Genomic DNA, 17,127 nt, shown 5'->3' on the forward strand with positions numbered 1-17,127 from the left:
AACGTGCGGTCCCGTACCAGGTTCACGGGGCTGCTCACGTTGCTGTTCATCAGTGACACCAGGCCGTTCACCAGGTCACTGCCGAGACAAAGACCCCCCGTGTAGCCTTAACAGACTGTAGGGGCAAGTGCCGTGAGCGAGTAGCAGCACCTACGAAGGCTACCGGCACTGTGGCACACGAGGGGGTGGGTGGGTGGCCAGCACCGCGCCCGCCCGGCCGCCTTTGTCTCCCCCAGTGCTGATACTTCGGGACCTGGAGTGTTTGCGGTGCGGTGTGGTGTGTGTTTTGGGGGAGCGGTGGCGCAGCGGTTAGCGCTACGCTGACGCTACGAACCCGGCGACCCGGGTTCGATTCCCGCTGACGGCCAACACCGCCGGTGACGATTGTCCGAACCGGTCCAGGGCCTCCCCCTAGGTCGACTCGGCCTCAAACTAGTACCTGGTGGAGCGGTGTGTAGTAAACATCGCCACTGGGGAGACAAAGGCGGCCGGGCGTGGTGCTTGGCCACCCACCCCCCTCGTGTGCCACGGTGCCGGTAGCCTTCAAAGGTGCCGCTCACTGCTCACAGCACTTGCCCCCAACAGTCTGTTAGAGGCTACACGGGGGACCTTTGTCTTTGTGTGTGTGACGGTCGGAAAACTGAACTCACCTGACGTACTGGAATGACCTTGTTTGACCCCCAGTGCCGTACACCTAGGAGACAACACCAAACACCAACAACAACAAACAACGAGGTGATGATAATGGCGGTGGTGATGGTGGTGACGGAGGTAATGATAATAGCGGTGGTGATACCGGTGGTGGTGATAATGGTGGTGGTGACGGAGGTGATGATAATAGTGGTGGTGGTTACGGTGGTGGTGATAATGGTGGTGGTGTCGACAGTGGTGGTGGTGATAATGGTGGTGGTGTCGACGGTGGTGGTGGTGATGATAATAGTGGCGGTGATGATAATAGTGGTGGTGATGATAATAGTGGTGGTGATGATAATAGTGGTGGTGATGATAATAGTGGTGGTGATGATAATAGTGGTGGTGATGATAATAGTGGTGGTGATGATAATAGTGGGGGTGGTGATGGTGGTGGTGATAATGGTGGTGGTGGTGACGGTGATGATGATAACGGTGGTGGTGGTGGTGGTGTTGGTGTTGGTGATAGCGATGGTGGTGACGGTGATGATGATAACGGTGGTGGTAGTGGTGGTGATCGCGATGGCGGCGGCGGTGGTGGTGGTGGTGACGGTGATGATGATAACGGTGGTGGTGGTGACGGTGATGATGATAACGGTGGTGGTGGTGACGGTGATGATAACGGTGGTGGTGGTGACGGTGATGATGATAACGGTGGTGGTGGTGGTGGTGACGGTGATGATGATAACGGTGGTGGTGGTGTTGGTGTTGGTGATAGCGATGGTGGTGACGGTGATGATGATAACGGTGGTGGTGGTGACGGTGATGATGATAACGGTGGTGGTGGTGGTGGTGACGGAGAGCTCCCACCGTGAGTGGCTCGGTCTGCAGCGCCTGCAGGATGAAGTTGCTGACGACACGTCCGTCGTTCATGTGCATGCGTGGCCCAAACGTGTTGAAGATCCGCGCAACACGCACCTCCACGCCCTCCTGCGGACACGCAGACACGCGTGGACACGCACACGGACACACACACACACACGGCCGCATGGACACACACACACACATGGACACACACACACACAAACACATGGACACACACGGACACACACGCGCGCACACACGGACACACACACAGAGACGGACACGCACGCACGGACACACACACAAACACATGGACACACAAACACATGGACACACAAACACATGGACACACATGCGCAGACACAAGGACACATGGACACACACACACACGGACACACACACACGCGCACACGGACACACGGACACACACACGTGACACACGGCTCGTGGAGCCATGGTGCTGGTGGTGGCGACGGCTAAAGTGCTGACGAAGATGATGGTGGTGGTGACGGAGGTGGTGACGGAGGTGATGATAGTGGTGGTGGTGACGGAGGTGGTGACGGAGGTGATGATAGTGGTGTTGGCGGTGGTGACGGAGGTGATGATAGTGGTGTTGGCGGTGGTGACGGAGGTGATGATAGTGGTGGTGGTGTTGGTGACGAAGGTGATGATAGTGGTGTTGGCGGTGGTGACGGAGGTGATGATAGTGGTGTTGGTGTTGGTGACGGAGGTGATGATAGTGGTGTTGGCGGTGGTGACGGAGGTGATGATAGCGGTGTTGGTGTTGGTGACGGAGGTGATGATAGTGGTGGTGGCGGTGGTGACGGAGGTGATGATAGTGGTGTTGGCGGTGGTGACGGAGGTGATGATAGTGGTGGTGGTGACGGAAGTGATGATAGTGGTGTTGGCGGTGGTGACGGAGGTGATGATAGTGGTGGTGGCGGTGGTGACGGAGGTGATGATAGTGGTGGTGGTGACGGAGGTGATGATAGTGGTGTTGGCGGTGGTAACGGAGGTGATGATAGTGGTGGTGGTGTTGGTGACGGAGGTGATGATAGTGGTGGTGGCGGTGGTGACGGAGGTGATGATAGTGGTGGTGGCGGTGGTGACGGAGGTGATTATAGTGGTGTTGGTGGTGGTGACGGAGGTGATGATAGTGGTGGTGGTGTTGGTGATGAAGGTGATGATAGTGGTGGTGGTGGTGGTGATGGAGGTGATGATAGTGGTGTTGGCGGTGGTGACGGAGGTGATGATAGTGGCGGTGGTGCTGGTGGTGATGATAGTGGTGGCGGTGGTGACAGAGGTGATGATAGTGGTGGTGGCGGTGGTGACGGAGGTGATGATAGTGGTGGTGGCGGTGGTGACAGAGGTGATGATAGTGGTGTTGGCGGTGGTGACGGAGGTGATGATAGTGGTGGCGGTGGTGACGGAGGTGATGATAGTGGTGGTGACAGAGGTGATGATAGTGGTGGTGGCGGTGGTGACGGAGGTGATGATAGTGGTGGTGGCGGTGGTGACGGAGGTGATGATAGCGGTGTTGGTGTTGGTGACGGAGGTGATGATAGTGGTGTTGGTGACGGAGGTGATGATAGTGGTGGTGGCGGTGGTGACGGAGGTGATGATAGTGGTGGTGGCGGTGGTGACGGAGGTGATGATAGCGGTGTTGGTGTTGGTGACGGAGGTGATGATAGTGGTGGTGGCGGTGGTGACGGAGGTGATGATAGTGGTGTTGGCGGTGGTGACGGAGGTGATGATAGTGGTGGTGGTGGTGGTGACGGAGGTGATGATAGTGGTGTTGGCGGTGGTGACGGAGGTGATGATAGTGGTGTTGGCGGTGGTGACGGTGGTGATAATGGTGACGGTGGTGCTGGTGGTGGTGACGGTGGACGCGATGACGATGCTGCTGCTGTTGGCGGTAACGACGGTGACGACCGCGACAGTGACGACGATGACAACGGTGACGACGATGACAACCACGCCGGTGATGACGACGACGACAACCACGCCGGTGATGACGACGACGACAACCACGCCGGTGATGACGACGATGACAACCACGCCGGTGATGACGACGATGACAACCACGCCGGTGATGACGACGATGACAACCACGCCGGTGATGACGACGACGACAACCACGCCGGTGATGACGACGATGACAACCACGCCGGTGATGACGACGATGACAACCACGCCGGTGATGACGACGATGACAACCACGCCGGTGATGACGATGACAACCACGCCGATGATGACGACGACGACAACCACGCCGGTGATGACGACGATGACAACCGCGCCGGTGATGACGACGATGACAACCACGCCGGTGATGACGACGATGACAACCACGCCGATGATGACGACGACGACAACCACGCCGGTGATGACGACGATGACAACCACGCCGGTGATGACGACGATGACAACCGCGCCGGTGATGACGACGATGACAACCGCGCCGGTGATGACGACGATGACAACCGCACCGGTGATGACGACGATGACAACCACGCCGGTGATGACGACGATGACAACCACGCCGATGATGACGACGATGACAACCGCGCCGGTGATGACGACGATGACAACCGCGCCGGTGATGACGACGATGACAACCACGCCGGTGATGACGACGATGACAACCACGCCGGTGATGACGACGATGACAACCACGCCGGTGACGACGACGATGACAACCACGCCGGTGATGAAGACGACGACAACCACGCCGGTGATGACGACGATGACAACCACGCCGGTGATGACGACGATGACAACCACGCCGGTGATGACGACGATGACAACCACGCCGGTGATGACGACGATGACAACCGCGCCGGTGATGACGACGATGACAACCACGCCGGTGATGACGACGATGACAACCACGCCGGTGATGACGACGATGACAACCACGCCGGTGATGAAGACGACGACAACCACGCCGGTGATGACGACGATGACAACCACGCCGGTGATGACGACGATGACAACCACGCCGGTGATGAAGACGACGACAACCACGCCGGTGATGACGACGATGACAACCGCGCCGGTGATGACGACGACGACAACCACGCCGGTGATGACGACGATGACAACCACGCCGGTGATGAAGACGACGACAACCACGCCGGTGATGACGACGACGATGACAACCACGCCGGTGATGACGACGATGACAACCACGCCGGTGATGACGACGATGACAACCACGCCGGTGATGACGACGATGACAACCACGCCGGTGATGACGACGATGACAACCACGCCGGTGATGACGACGATGACAACCACGCCGGTGATGACGACGATGACAACCACGCCGGTGATGAAGACGACGACAACCACGCCGGTGATGACGACGATGACAACCACGCCGGTGATGACGACGATGACAACCACGCCGGTGATGAAGACGACGACAACCACGCCGGTGATGACGACGATGACAACCGCGCCGGTGATGACGACGACGACAACCACGCCGGTGATGAAGACGACGACAACCACGCCGGTGATGACGACGACGATGACAACCACGCCGGTGATGACGACGATGACAACCACGCCGGTGATGACGACGATGACAACCACGCCGGTGATGACGACGATGACAACCACGCCGGTGATGACGACGATGACAACCACGCCGGTGATGACGACGATGACAACCGCGCCGGTGATGACGACGACGACAACCACGCCGGTGATGACGACGATGACAACCACGCCGATGATGACGACGATGACAACCACGCCGGTGATGACGACGACGACAACCACGCCGGTGATGACGACGATGACAACCACGCCGGTGACGACGACGATGACAACCACGCCGGTGACACCCCCACCGACGACCACGGCCGTGAGGTCACCGACGGAGCAGGCACCTGCTTCTGGTAGGCGTAGCACATGGTCTCCGCCACGCGCTTGCCCTCGTCATAGCAGGCCCGAGGCCCGATGGGGTTCACGTGGCCCCAGTAAGACTCCCCCTGCGGGTGCTCCTCCGGGTCTGTCGCAGCAGCAGCAGCAGATATATGTGGGTGAGCGTGTGGGCGAGCGTGTGGGCGAGCGTGTGGGCAAGCGTGTGTGTGGGTGTGGGCGAGCGTGTGTGTGTGGGCGAGCGTGTGGGCGAGTGTGCGCATGTGTGTGAGCGTACGTGTGGGTGAGCGTGTGGGCGAGCGTGCGTGTGTGTGGGCGAGCGTGTGTGTGTGGGCGAGTGTGTGTGTGGGTGAGCGTGTGCGTGTGGGCGAGCGTGTGCGTGTGGGCGAGCGTATGTGTGGGTGAGCGTGTGCGTGTGGGCGAGCGTGTGGGTGTGGGCGAGCGTATGTGTGTGCGAGGGTGTGTGTGTGTGTGTGGGCGGGCGTGTGCGTGTGGGCGGGCGTGTACGTGAGCGTGTGCGTGTGTGTGAGTGCGAACGTGTGTGTGTGTGTACGTGTGTGTGTGTGCGTGTGTACGTGTGCGAGCGTGTACGTGTGTGTGTGTGTGTGTGCGTGTGTGTGTGTGCGTGTGTGCGTGCGAGGGTGCCCATCGATCCTCTCACCGCCATAGACCTCTGACGTGGAGGCCAGAAGCAAGCGCGCTCCAACTCGCTTGGCCAGGCCTGGAGCCACACACAGTGGGGGGCGATCCGTCAGGTGGGAGGAAAGAGGTGGAAAGAGGGAGGGAGTGAAGTAGAGGGATGAGGAGGAGAGGGAGGGAGGGGAGGGAGTGAAGAGGTGGAGGGGAGTGGAGGGAGCGGGTGAGACTTGCCCAGCATGTTGAGCGTGCCGATGGTGTTGGTCTTGAGCGTCTTGATGGGGTTGTACATGTAGTTGGGGGGTGACGCGGGCGACGCCAGGTGGTAGATCTGGTCCACTGCAGGGCGACAACACCGGGAGACAAGCGGAGGGCAAAGCTCCACACCCAGACACCCGCGAAGCGCCGATAGCCGCCCAGCGTCACGCTCACCCCGTCACGCTCACCCTGACCTGCTCACCACGACCCGCTCACCCCGTCACGCTCACCCCGACCTGCTCACCCTGTCACACTCACCCTGTCACGCTCACCCTGTCACACTCACCCCGTCACACTCACCCCGTCACACTCACCCCGTCACACTCACCCCGTCACACTCACCCCGTCACGCTCACCCCGACCCACTCACCTTGTCACGCTCACCCCATCACGCTCACCCCGTCACATTCACCCTGTCACGCTCACCCTGTCACACTCACCCCGTCACGGGCGTCACGCTCACCCCGACCCGCTCACCCTGTCACGCTCACCCTGTCACACTCACCCCGTCACACTCACCCCGTCACGCTCACCCTGTCACACTCACCCTGTCACGCTCACCCCGACCCGCTCACCCTGTCACGCTCACCCTGTCACACTCACCCCGTCACACTCACCCCGTCACGCTCACCCTGTCACACTCACCCCGTCACACTCACCCCGTCACACTCACCCCGTCACACTCACCCCGTCACGCTCACCCCGACCCACTCACCCTGTCACGCTCACCCTGTCACGCTCACCCTGTCACGCTCACCCTGTCACGCTCACCCTGTCACGCTCACCCCGACCCACTCACCCTGTCACGCTCACCCCGACCCACTCACCCTGTCACGCTCACCCTGTCACGCTCACCCTGTCACGCTCACCCTGTCACGCTCACCCCGTCACACTCACCCCGTCACGCTCACCCCGTCACGCTCACCCCGTCACACTCACCCTGTCACACTCACCCCGTCACGCTCACCCCGTCACGCTCACCCCGTCACGCTCACCCCGTCACGCTCACCCCGTCACGCTCACCCCGTCACGCTCACCCCGTCACACTCACCCCGTCACACTCACCCCGTCACACTCACCCCGTCACGCTCACCCCGACCCGCTCACCCTGTCACGCTCACCCTGTCACGCTCACCCTGTCACACTCACCCTGTCACACTCACCCCGTCACACTCACCCCGTCACGCTCACCCTGTCACGCTCACCCTGTCACGCTCACCCTGTCACACTCACCCCGTCACGCTCACCCCGTCACGCTCACCCCGTCACGCTCACCCCGTCACGCTCACCCCGTCACACTCACCCCGTCACACTCACCCCGTCACACTCACCCCGTCACACTCACCCTGTCACACTCACCCTGTCACACTCACCCCGTCACGCTCACCCTGTCACGCTCACCCTGTCACACTCACCCTGTCACGCTCACCCTGTCACACTCACCCTGTCACACTCACCCTGTCACGCTCACCCTGTCACACTCACCCCGTCACACTCACCCTGTCACGCTCACCCTGTCACACTCACCCTGTCACGCTCACCCTGTCACACTCACCCTGTCACGCTCACCCTGTCACACTCACCCTGTCACGCTCACCCTGTCACACTCACCCTGTCACACTCACCCCGTCACACTCACCCCGTCACACTCACCCCGTCACACTCACCCTGTCACACTCACCCCGTCACACTCACCCCGTCACACTCACCCTGTCACTCTCACCCTGTCACACTCACCAAGTCACACTCACCCCGTCACACTCACCCCGTCACACTCACCAAGTCACACTCACCCCGTCACACTCACCACGACCCGCTCACCCTGTCACACTCACCCCGTCACACTCACCCTGTCACACTCACCCTGTCACGCTCACCAAGTCACACTCACCCTGTCACGCTCACCCCGTCACACTCACCCTGTCACGCTCACCCTGTCACACTCACCCCGTCACACTCACCCCGTCACGCTCACCCCGTCACGCTCACCCCGTCACACTCACCCCGTCACACTCACCCCGTCACACTCACCCCGTCACGCTCACCCCGTCACGCTCACCCCGTCACGCTCACCCCGTCACGCTCACCCCGTCACGCTCACCCTGTCACACTCACCCTGTCACTCTCACCCTGTCACACTCACCAAGTCACACTCACCCCGTCACACTCACCCCGTCACACTCACCAAGTCACACTCACCCCGTCACACTCACCACGACCCGCTCACCCTGTCACACTCACCCTGTCACACTCACCCCGTCACACTCACCCTGTCACGCTCACCCTGTCACACTCACCCCGTCACACTCACCCCGTCACGCTCACCCCGTCACACTCACCCCGTCACGCTCACCCCGTCACACTCACCCCGTCACACTCACCCCGTCACACTCACCCCATCACACTCACCCTGTCACACTCACCCTGTCACGATCACCCTGTCACACTCACCCTGTCACGCTCACCCTGTCACGCTCACCACGACCCACTCACCCTGTCACACTCACCCTGTCACGCTCACCCTGTCACGCTCACCCTGTCACGCTCACCCTGTCACGCTCACCCCGTCACGCTCACCCCGTCACACTCACCCTGTCACGCTCACCCTGTCACACTCACCCCGTCACACTCACCCCGTCACACTCACCCCGTCACGCTCACCCTGTCACACTCACCCTGTCACACTCACCCCGTCACACTCACCCCGTCACACTCACCCCGTCACGCTCACCCCGTCACGCTCACCCCGTCACGCTCACCCCGTCACACTCACCGCGTCACGCTCACCCCGTCACGCTCACCCCGTCACGCTCACCCCGTCACGCTCACCCCGTCACGCTCACCCCGTCACACTCACCCCGTCACACTCACCCCGTCACACTCACCCCGTCACACTCACCCCGTCACGCTCACCCCGACCCGCTCACCCCGTCACGCTCACCCCGTCACGCTCACCCTGTCACACTCACCCTGTCACACTCACCCCGTCACACTCACCCTGTCACGCTCACCCTGTCACGCTCACCCTGTCACGCTCACCCTGTCACACTCACCCCGTCACGCTCACCCCGTCACGCTCACCCCGTCACGCTCACCCCGTCACGCTCACCCCGTCACACTCACCCCGTCACACTCACCCCGTCACACTCACCCCGTCACACTCACCCTGTCACACTCACCCTGTCACACTCACCCCGTCACGCTCACCCTGTCACGCTCACCCTGTCACACTCACCCTGTCACGCTCACCCTGTCACACTCACCCTGTCACACTCACCCTGTCACGCTCACCCTGTCACACTCACCCCGTCACACTCACCCTGTCACGCTCACCCTGTCACACTCACCCTGTCACGCTCACCCTGTCACACTCACCCTGTCACGCTCACCCTGTCACACTCACCCTGTCACGCTCACCCTGTCACACTCACCCTGTCACACTCACCCCGTCACACTCACCCCGTCACACTCACCCCGTCACACTCACCCTGTCACACTCACCCCGTCACACTCACCCTGTCACTCTCACCCTGTCACACTCACCAAGTCACACTCACCCCGTCACACTCACCCCGTCACACTCACCAAGTCACACTCACCCCGTCACACTCACCACGACCCGCTCACCCTGTCACACTCACCCCGTCACACTCACCCTGTCACACTCACCCTGTCACGCTCACCAAGTCACACTCACCCTGTCACGCTCACCCCGTCACACTCACCCTGTCACGCTCACCCTGTCACACTCACCCCGTCACACTCACCCCGTCACGCTCACCCCGTCACGCTCACCCCGTCACACTCACCCCGTCACACTCACCCCGTCACACTCACCCCGTCACGCTCACCCCGTCACGCTCACCCCGTCACGCTCACCCCGTCACGCTCACCCTGTCACACTCACCCTGTCACTCTCACCCTGTCACACTCACCAAGTCACACTCACCCCGTCACACTCACCCCGTCACACTCACCAAGTCACACTCACCCCGTCACACTCACCACGACCCGCTCACCCTGTCACACTCACCCTGTCACGCTCACCCCGTCACACTCACCCTGTCACGCTCACCCTGTCACACTCACCCCGTCACACTCACCCCGTCACGCTCACCCCGTCACACTCACCCCGTCACGCTCACCCCGTCACACTCACCCCGTCACACTCACCCCGTCACACTCACCCCATCACACTCACCCTGTCACACTCACCCTGTCACGCTCACCCTGTCACACTCACCCTGTCACGCTCACCCTGTCACGCTCACCACGACCCACTCACCCTGTCACACTCACCCTGTCACACTCACCCTGTCACACTCACCCTGTCACGCTCACCCTGTCACGCTCACCCCGTCACGCTCACCCCGTCACACTCACCCTGTCACGCTCACCCTGTCACACTCACCCCGTCACACTCACCCCGTCAAGCTCACCCCGTCACGCTCACCCCGTCACGCTCACCCTGTCACACTCACCCCGTCACACTCACCCTGTCACACTCACCCTGTCACACTCACCCCGTCACGCTCACCCTGTCACGCTCACCCTGTCACACTCACCCTGTCACACTCACCCTGTCACACTCACCCTGTCACGCTCACCCTGTCACGCTCACCCTGTCACACTCACCCTGTCACACTCACCACGTCACGCTCACCCTGTCACACTCACCCTGTCACGCTCACCCTGTCACACTCACCCCGTCACACTCACCCTGTCACGCTCACCCTGTCACGCTCACCCTGTCACACTCACCCTGTCACGCTCACCCTGTCACACTCACCCTGTCACACTCACCCCGTCACACTCACCCTGTCACACTCACCCTGTCACGCTCACCCTGTCACACTCACCCTGTCACGCTCACCCTGTCACACTCACCCTGTCACACTCACCCCGTCACACTCACCCTGTCACACTCACCCTGTCACACTCACCCCGTCACACTCACCCTGTCACACTCACCCTGTCACACTCACCCCGTCACGCTCACCCCGTCACTCTCACCCCGTCACTCTCACCCTGTCACACTCACCAAGTCACACTCACCCCGTCACACTCACCCCGTCACACTCACCAAGTCACACTCACCCCGTCACACTCACCACGACCCGCTCACCCTGTCACACTCACCCTGTCACGCTCACCCCGTCACACTCACCCTGTCACGCTCACCCCGTCACACTCACCCCGTCACGCTCACCCCGTCACGCTCACCCCGTCACGCTCACCCTGTCACACTCACCCCGTCACACTCACCCCATCACACTCACCCTGTCACACTCACCCCGTCACACTCACCCCGTCACGCTCACCCCGTCACACTCACCCCGTCACACTCACCCCGTCACACTCACCCCATCACACTCACCCTGTCACACTCACCCTGTCACGATCACCCTGTCACACTCACCCTGTCACGCTCACCACGACCCACTCACCCTGTCACACTCACCCTGTCACACTCACCCTGTCACACTCACCCTGTCACACTCACCCTGTCACGCTCACCCCGTCACGCTCACCCCGTCACGCTCACCCCGTCACACTCACCCTGTCACGCTCACCCTGTCACACTCACCCTGTCACGCTCACCCTGTCACACTCACCCCGTCACACTCACCCCGTCACACTCACCCCGACCCACTCACCCTGTCACATTCACCCTGTCAGACTCACCCTGTCACGCTCACCCCGTCCCGCTCACCCCATCCCGCTCACCCCATCACACTCACCCCGTCACGCTCACCCCGTCACACTCACCCTGTCAGACTCACCCTGTCACGCTCACCCCGTCACGCTCACCCCGTCACGCTCACCCTGTCACGCTCACCCCGTCACACTCACCCCGTCACGCTCACCCTGTCACACTCACCCTGTCACGCTCACCCCGTCACAGGCATCACACTCACCCTGTCACACTCACCCTGTCACGCTCACCCCGTCACGCTCACCCCGTCACGCTCACCCTGTCACGCTCACCCCGTCACACTCACCCCGTCACGCTCACCCTGTCACACTCACCCTGTCACGCTCACCCCGTCACAGGCATCACACTCACCCTGTCACACTCACCCTGTCACGCTCACCCCGTCACTCTCACCCCGTCACGCTCACCCCGTCACGCTCACCCCGTCACGCTCACCCCGTCCCGCTCACCCCGTCCCGCTCACCCCCTCGCCCCCAGCCGCCGGCTCACCCTCGACATAGAGCGGCTCCACAACGTCGTGGTTGATGAGCTCGAAGTTCTCGTGGCCCAGCCAGTGTTCCACGTTGCGCTTGCGCCCCGTGAAGAAGTTGTCGATGACGGTCACCTCGTGGCCGTCCATCATCAGCTTGTCCGCCAGGTGGGAGCCAACGAAGCCGGCGCCACCAGTCACCTGTGGGGTGGGGGGGAAGGTGGTGAACTTCTTTCACACCGTACGTAGTGCTACATGTGTGTGTTAAACTTCTATCACACCGTACGTAGTGCTACATGTGTGTGTGTTAAACTTCTATCGCACCGTACTTAGCCAACCGTTGTGTGTGTGTTAACTTCTTTCACACCGTACGTAGCCAACCACGCTGTGTGTGTGTTGAACTTCTTTCACACCGTACGTAGCCAACCACGCTGTGTGTGTGTTAAACTTCTATCACACCGTACGTAGTGCTACATGTATGTGTTAAACTTCTATCGCACCGTACGTAGCCAACCACGCTGTGTGTGTGTTAAACTTCTATCACACCGTACGTGGCCAACCACGCTGTGTGTGTGTTAAACTTCTTTCACACCGTACGTAGTGCTACATGTGTGTGTTAAACTTCTATCACACCGTACGTAGTGCTACATGTGTGTGTGTTAAACTTCTATCGCACCGTACTTAGCCAACCGTTGTGTGTGTGTTAACTTCTTTCACACCGTACGTAGTGCTACGTGTATAGTGTAGTGTGTTAAACTTCTATCACACCGTACGTAGCCAACCACGCTGTGTGTGTGTTAAAGTTCTTTCACACCGTACGTAGCCGACCGTGGCTAATCGCAGGTGCCAGGGGCATGATAACAGTGTCCTCGTCAGTGAGCCTGAGAGCTCAAATTCCCTTCACAAGAACACGGGGTGGTAACCCGTATGGGTTGACAGGTATGTAGTGTGTAGTGTAGTGTATAGTAGTGTATAGTGTAGTGTATAGTGTAGTGTATCGTAGTGTATAGTGTAGTGTGTAGTGTAGTGTGTAGTGTATAGTAGTGTAGTGTATAGTAGTGTAGTGTATAGTGTAGTGTATAGTAGTGTATAGTGTAGTGTATAGTGTAGTGTATAGTGTAGTGTATAGTGTAGTGTATAGTAGTGTATAGTGTAGTGTGTAGTGTAGTGTATAGTGTAGTGTATAGTGTAGTGTATAGTAGTGTATAGTAGTGTAGTCTATAGTAGTGTAGTGTATAGTGTAGTGTATAGTGTAGTGTATAGTAGTGTATAGTGTAGTGTAGTGTGTTGTGTGTGTGTTAAACTTCTATCACACCGTACGTAGCCAACCGTGCTGTGTGTGTGTGTTAAACTTCTATCACACCGTACGTAGCCAACCACGCTGTGTGTGTTGAACGTCTTTCGCACTGTACGTAGCCAACCGTGCTATGTGTTGAACTTCTTTCACACCGTACGTAGCCGACCGTGGCTAATCGCAGGTGCCAGGGGCATGATAACAGTGCCCTCGTCAGTGAGCCTGAGAGCTCAAATTCCCTTCACAAGAACACGGGGTGGTAACCCGTATGGGTTGACAGGTATGTAGTGTGTAGTGTAGTGTATAGTGTAGTGTGTAGTGTATAGTGTAGTGTATAGTGTAGTGTATAGTGTAGTATGTAGTGTATAGTGTAGTGTATAGTGTAGTGTATAGTGTAGTGTATAGTAGTGTATAGTGTAGTGTGTAGTGTATAGTGTAGTGTATAGTGTAGTGTATAGTAGTGTATAGTAGTGTAGTGTATAGTAGTGTAGTCTATAGTAGTGTAGTGTATAGTGTAGTGTATAGTATAGTGTATAGTAGTGTATAGTGTAGTGTATTGTGTAGTGTGTTGAACTTCTTTCACACCATACGTAGCCAACCGTGCTGTGTGTTGAACTTCTTTCACACCGTACGTAGCCAACCGTGTGTTCTACGCACCAGTATTCGCTTGCGATCCTTCTCCGACAGGAACTTGACCGGAGGATACTTCTTACTGACGCTGCAACCCATCACGCACAAAAGACAAAGATCCCCCCGCCGTGTAGCCTTCGGCGGACTGTTTCGGGGGAGGGGGGGCCAAGTGCCATCAGCGAGCAGCAGCAGCAGCAGCAGCTACAGCAGCAGCAGCAGCAGCTACAGCAGCAGCTACAGCAGCTACAGCAGCAGCAGCTACAGCAGCAGCAGCTACAGCAGCAGCAGCTACAGCAGCAGCAGCAGCTACAGCAGCAGCAGCAGCTACAGCAGCAGCAGCAGCAGCTACAGCAGCAGCAGCTACAGCAGCAGCTACAGCTACAGCAGCAGCAGCTACAGCAGCAGCAGCAGCTACAGCAGCAGCAGCTACGGCAGCAGCAGCAGCAGCAGCTACAGCTACAGCAGCAGCTACAGCAGCAGCAGCAGCTACAGCAGCAGCTACAGCAGCAGCAGCTACCAAGGCCCGGCACGGTGGCGCACGAGCGGGTGGGTGGCCAGCGCCACGTCCCGGCTGCTATGTTCACCGCGCGCCTCGCCAGCCGCTCCTTTGAGTCCGAGTGGACCTAGGGGAGGCCCGGGACCGGTCCGGATGATCGTCGGCCGCGAGCGGGAATCGAACCCGCGTTTTGCCGGGGTTTCGTGGCGCCGGCATGGCGCTAACCGCTGCACCACCGCTCCCCCACCCCATCGCACAAAGATCCCCGACCGGAGAGGATTTGACATTTCGTTTTTCTATTCTGCACTGCTGTCGTGTTTGTGTGTGTGGGGGGTTTGTTGATGTTGTTGTTGTTGTCACTCGCGGACCCCCGTGCCGTCTACTGGACTATGTGGGAAAATATCTTAGAGCTCCTCCTCCTCCTCCTCCCCCCCCTCCCTCCCCTTACCCCCTCTTCCTCCTCCCCCCCTCCTCCACCTCCCTCCTCCGCCTCCACCCCCCTCCCTCCCTCCCCTTCCTCCTCCCCCCTCCTCCTCCCCCCTCCTCCTCCACCTCCTCCTCCACCTCCTCCAGCCCCCTCCTCCAGCCCCCTCCTCCAGCCCCCTCCTCCAGCCCCCTCCCTCCTGTACCCCCCACCCCAGCCCCCTCCTCCTCCAGTCCAAACAAAGAAATCCCGATAGTGATCTCACAAATCCTCAGTGCGTGGCCCACCGACCCCTCTCCTCCCGCCGTGCCTGGAGCCCCGTTACCTCAATTCCAGATCCTTCACTTTGTCCCTCAACGGTCCGACAGCCTGGGGTGGGAGTGGGGGAAAAAACAAAACACAACACTCACCCACCCGCTCACTCGCTCACTCACGCCCACAGTCGCTCACTAACTCACCCACACTCACCCACTCACTCACCCACACTCACTCACCCACCCGCTCACTCACCCACCCGCTCACTCACCCACCCGCTCACTCACCCACCCGCTCACTCACCCACCCGCTCACTCACCCACCCACGCACTCACCCACCCGCTCGCTCACCCACCCGCTCACTCACCCACCCACTCACTCACCCACTCACTCTCGCCCACAGTCGCTCACTAACTCACCCACGCACTCACCCACCCACTTTCACCCACACACACACTCACTCACCCACCCGCCCGCTCGCTCACCCACTCTCGCCCACAGTCGCTCACTAACTCACCCACGCACTCACCCACCCACTTTCACCCACACTCACACACTCACTCACTCACCCACTCGCCCGCTCGCTCGCTCACCCGCTCACTCACCCACTCGCTCAATCACTCACCCACTCTCGCCCAGTCGCTCACTAACTCACCCACGCACTCACCCACCCACTTTCACCCACACTCACACACTCACCCACCCGCTCGCTCGCTCGGCCGCTCACTCACCCACTCGCTCTACCACTCACCCACTCTCGCCCACAGTCGCTCAATAACTCACCCACGCACTCACCCACTCACCTTCACCCACACTCACACACTCACTCACCCACCCGCCCGCTCGCTCGCTCACCCGCTCACTCACCCACTCTCGCCCACAGTCGCTCACTAACTCACCCACGCACTCACCCACCCACTTTCACCCACACTCACACACTCACTCACCCGCCCGCTCGCTCGCTCACCCGCTCACTCACCCACTCTCGCCCAGTCGCTCACTAACTCACCCACGCACTCACCCACCCACTTTCACCCACACTCACACACTCACTCACCCGCCCGCTCGCTCGCTCACCCGCTCACTCACCCACTCTCGCCCAGTCGCTCACTAACTCACCCACGCACTCACCCACCCACTTTCACCCACACTCACACACTCACCCACCCGCTCGCTCGCTCGGCCGCTCACTCACCCACTCGCTCTACCACTCACCCACTCTCGCCCACAGTCGCTCAATAACTCACCCACGCACTCACCCACTCACCTTCACCCACACTCACACACTCACTCACCCACCCGCCCGCCCGCTCGCTCGCTCACCCGCTCACTCACCCACTCTCGCCCACAGTCGCTCACTAACTCACCCACGCACTCACCCACCCACTTTCACCCACACTCACACACTCACTCACCCGCCCGCTCGCTCGCTCACCCGCTCACTCACCCACTCTCGCCCAGTCGCTCACTAACTCACCCACGCACTCACCCACCCACTTTCACCCACACTCACACACTCACTCACCCGCCCGCTCGCTCGCTCACCCGCTCACTCACCCACTCT

At 59.9% G+C, this 17,127-nt stretch overlaps 1 protein-coding gene across 1 annotated transcript in view; it reads right to left on the bottom strand.

Annotated features, from left to right (window-relative positions):
* Positions 1–17,127, bottom strand: part of LOC142906751 (UDP-glucuronic acid decarboxylase 1-like) — a 38,645-nt gene that overhangs the window by 9,645 nt on the left and 11,873 nt on the right. Inside the window, exons 4-12 of the mRNA XM_076055165.1 lie at positions 15,634–15,677; positions 14,416–14,476; positions 12,485–12,665; positions 6,256–6,360; positions 6,047–6,106; positions 5,394–5,515; positions 1,501–1,620; positions 651–694; positions 18–78 (exon numbers count right to left, since the gene is read on the bottom strand). Coding sequence (XP_075911280.1) covers positions 18–78; positions 651–694; positions 1,501–1,620; positions 5,394–5,515; positions 6,047–6,106; positions 6,256–6,360; positions 12,485–12,665; positions 14,416–14,476; positions 15,634–15,677 — 798 coding nt within the window. The remainder of the gene's footprint in view (positions 1–17; positions 79–650; positions 695–1,500; positions 1,621–5,393; positions 5,516–6,046; positions 6,107–6,255; positions 6,361–12,484; positions 12,666–14,415; positions 14,477–15,633; positions 15,678–17,127) is intronic.

This window comes from Petromyzon marinus, chromosome 70, assembly GCF_048934315.1.
Source record: "Petromyzon marinus isolate PM22_M1 ecotype Great Lakes invasive population chromosome 70, UKy_Petmar_22M1.pri1.0, whole genome shotgun sequence".
Classification (NCBI taxonomy): domain Eukaryota; kingdom Metazoa; phylum Chordata; class Hyperoartia; order Petromyzontiformes; family Petromyzontidae; genus Petromyzon; species Petromyzon marinus.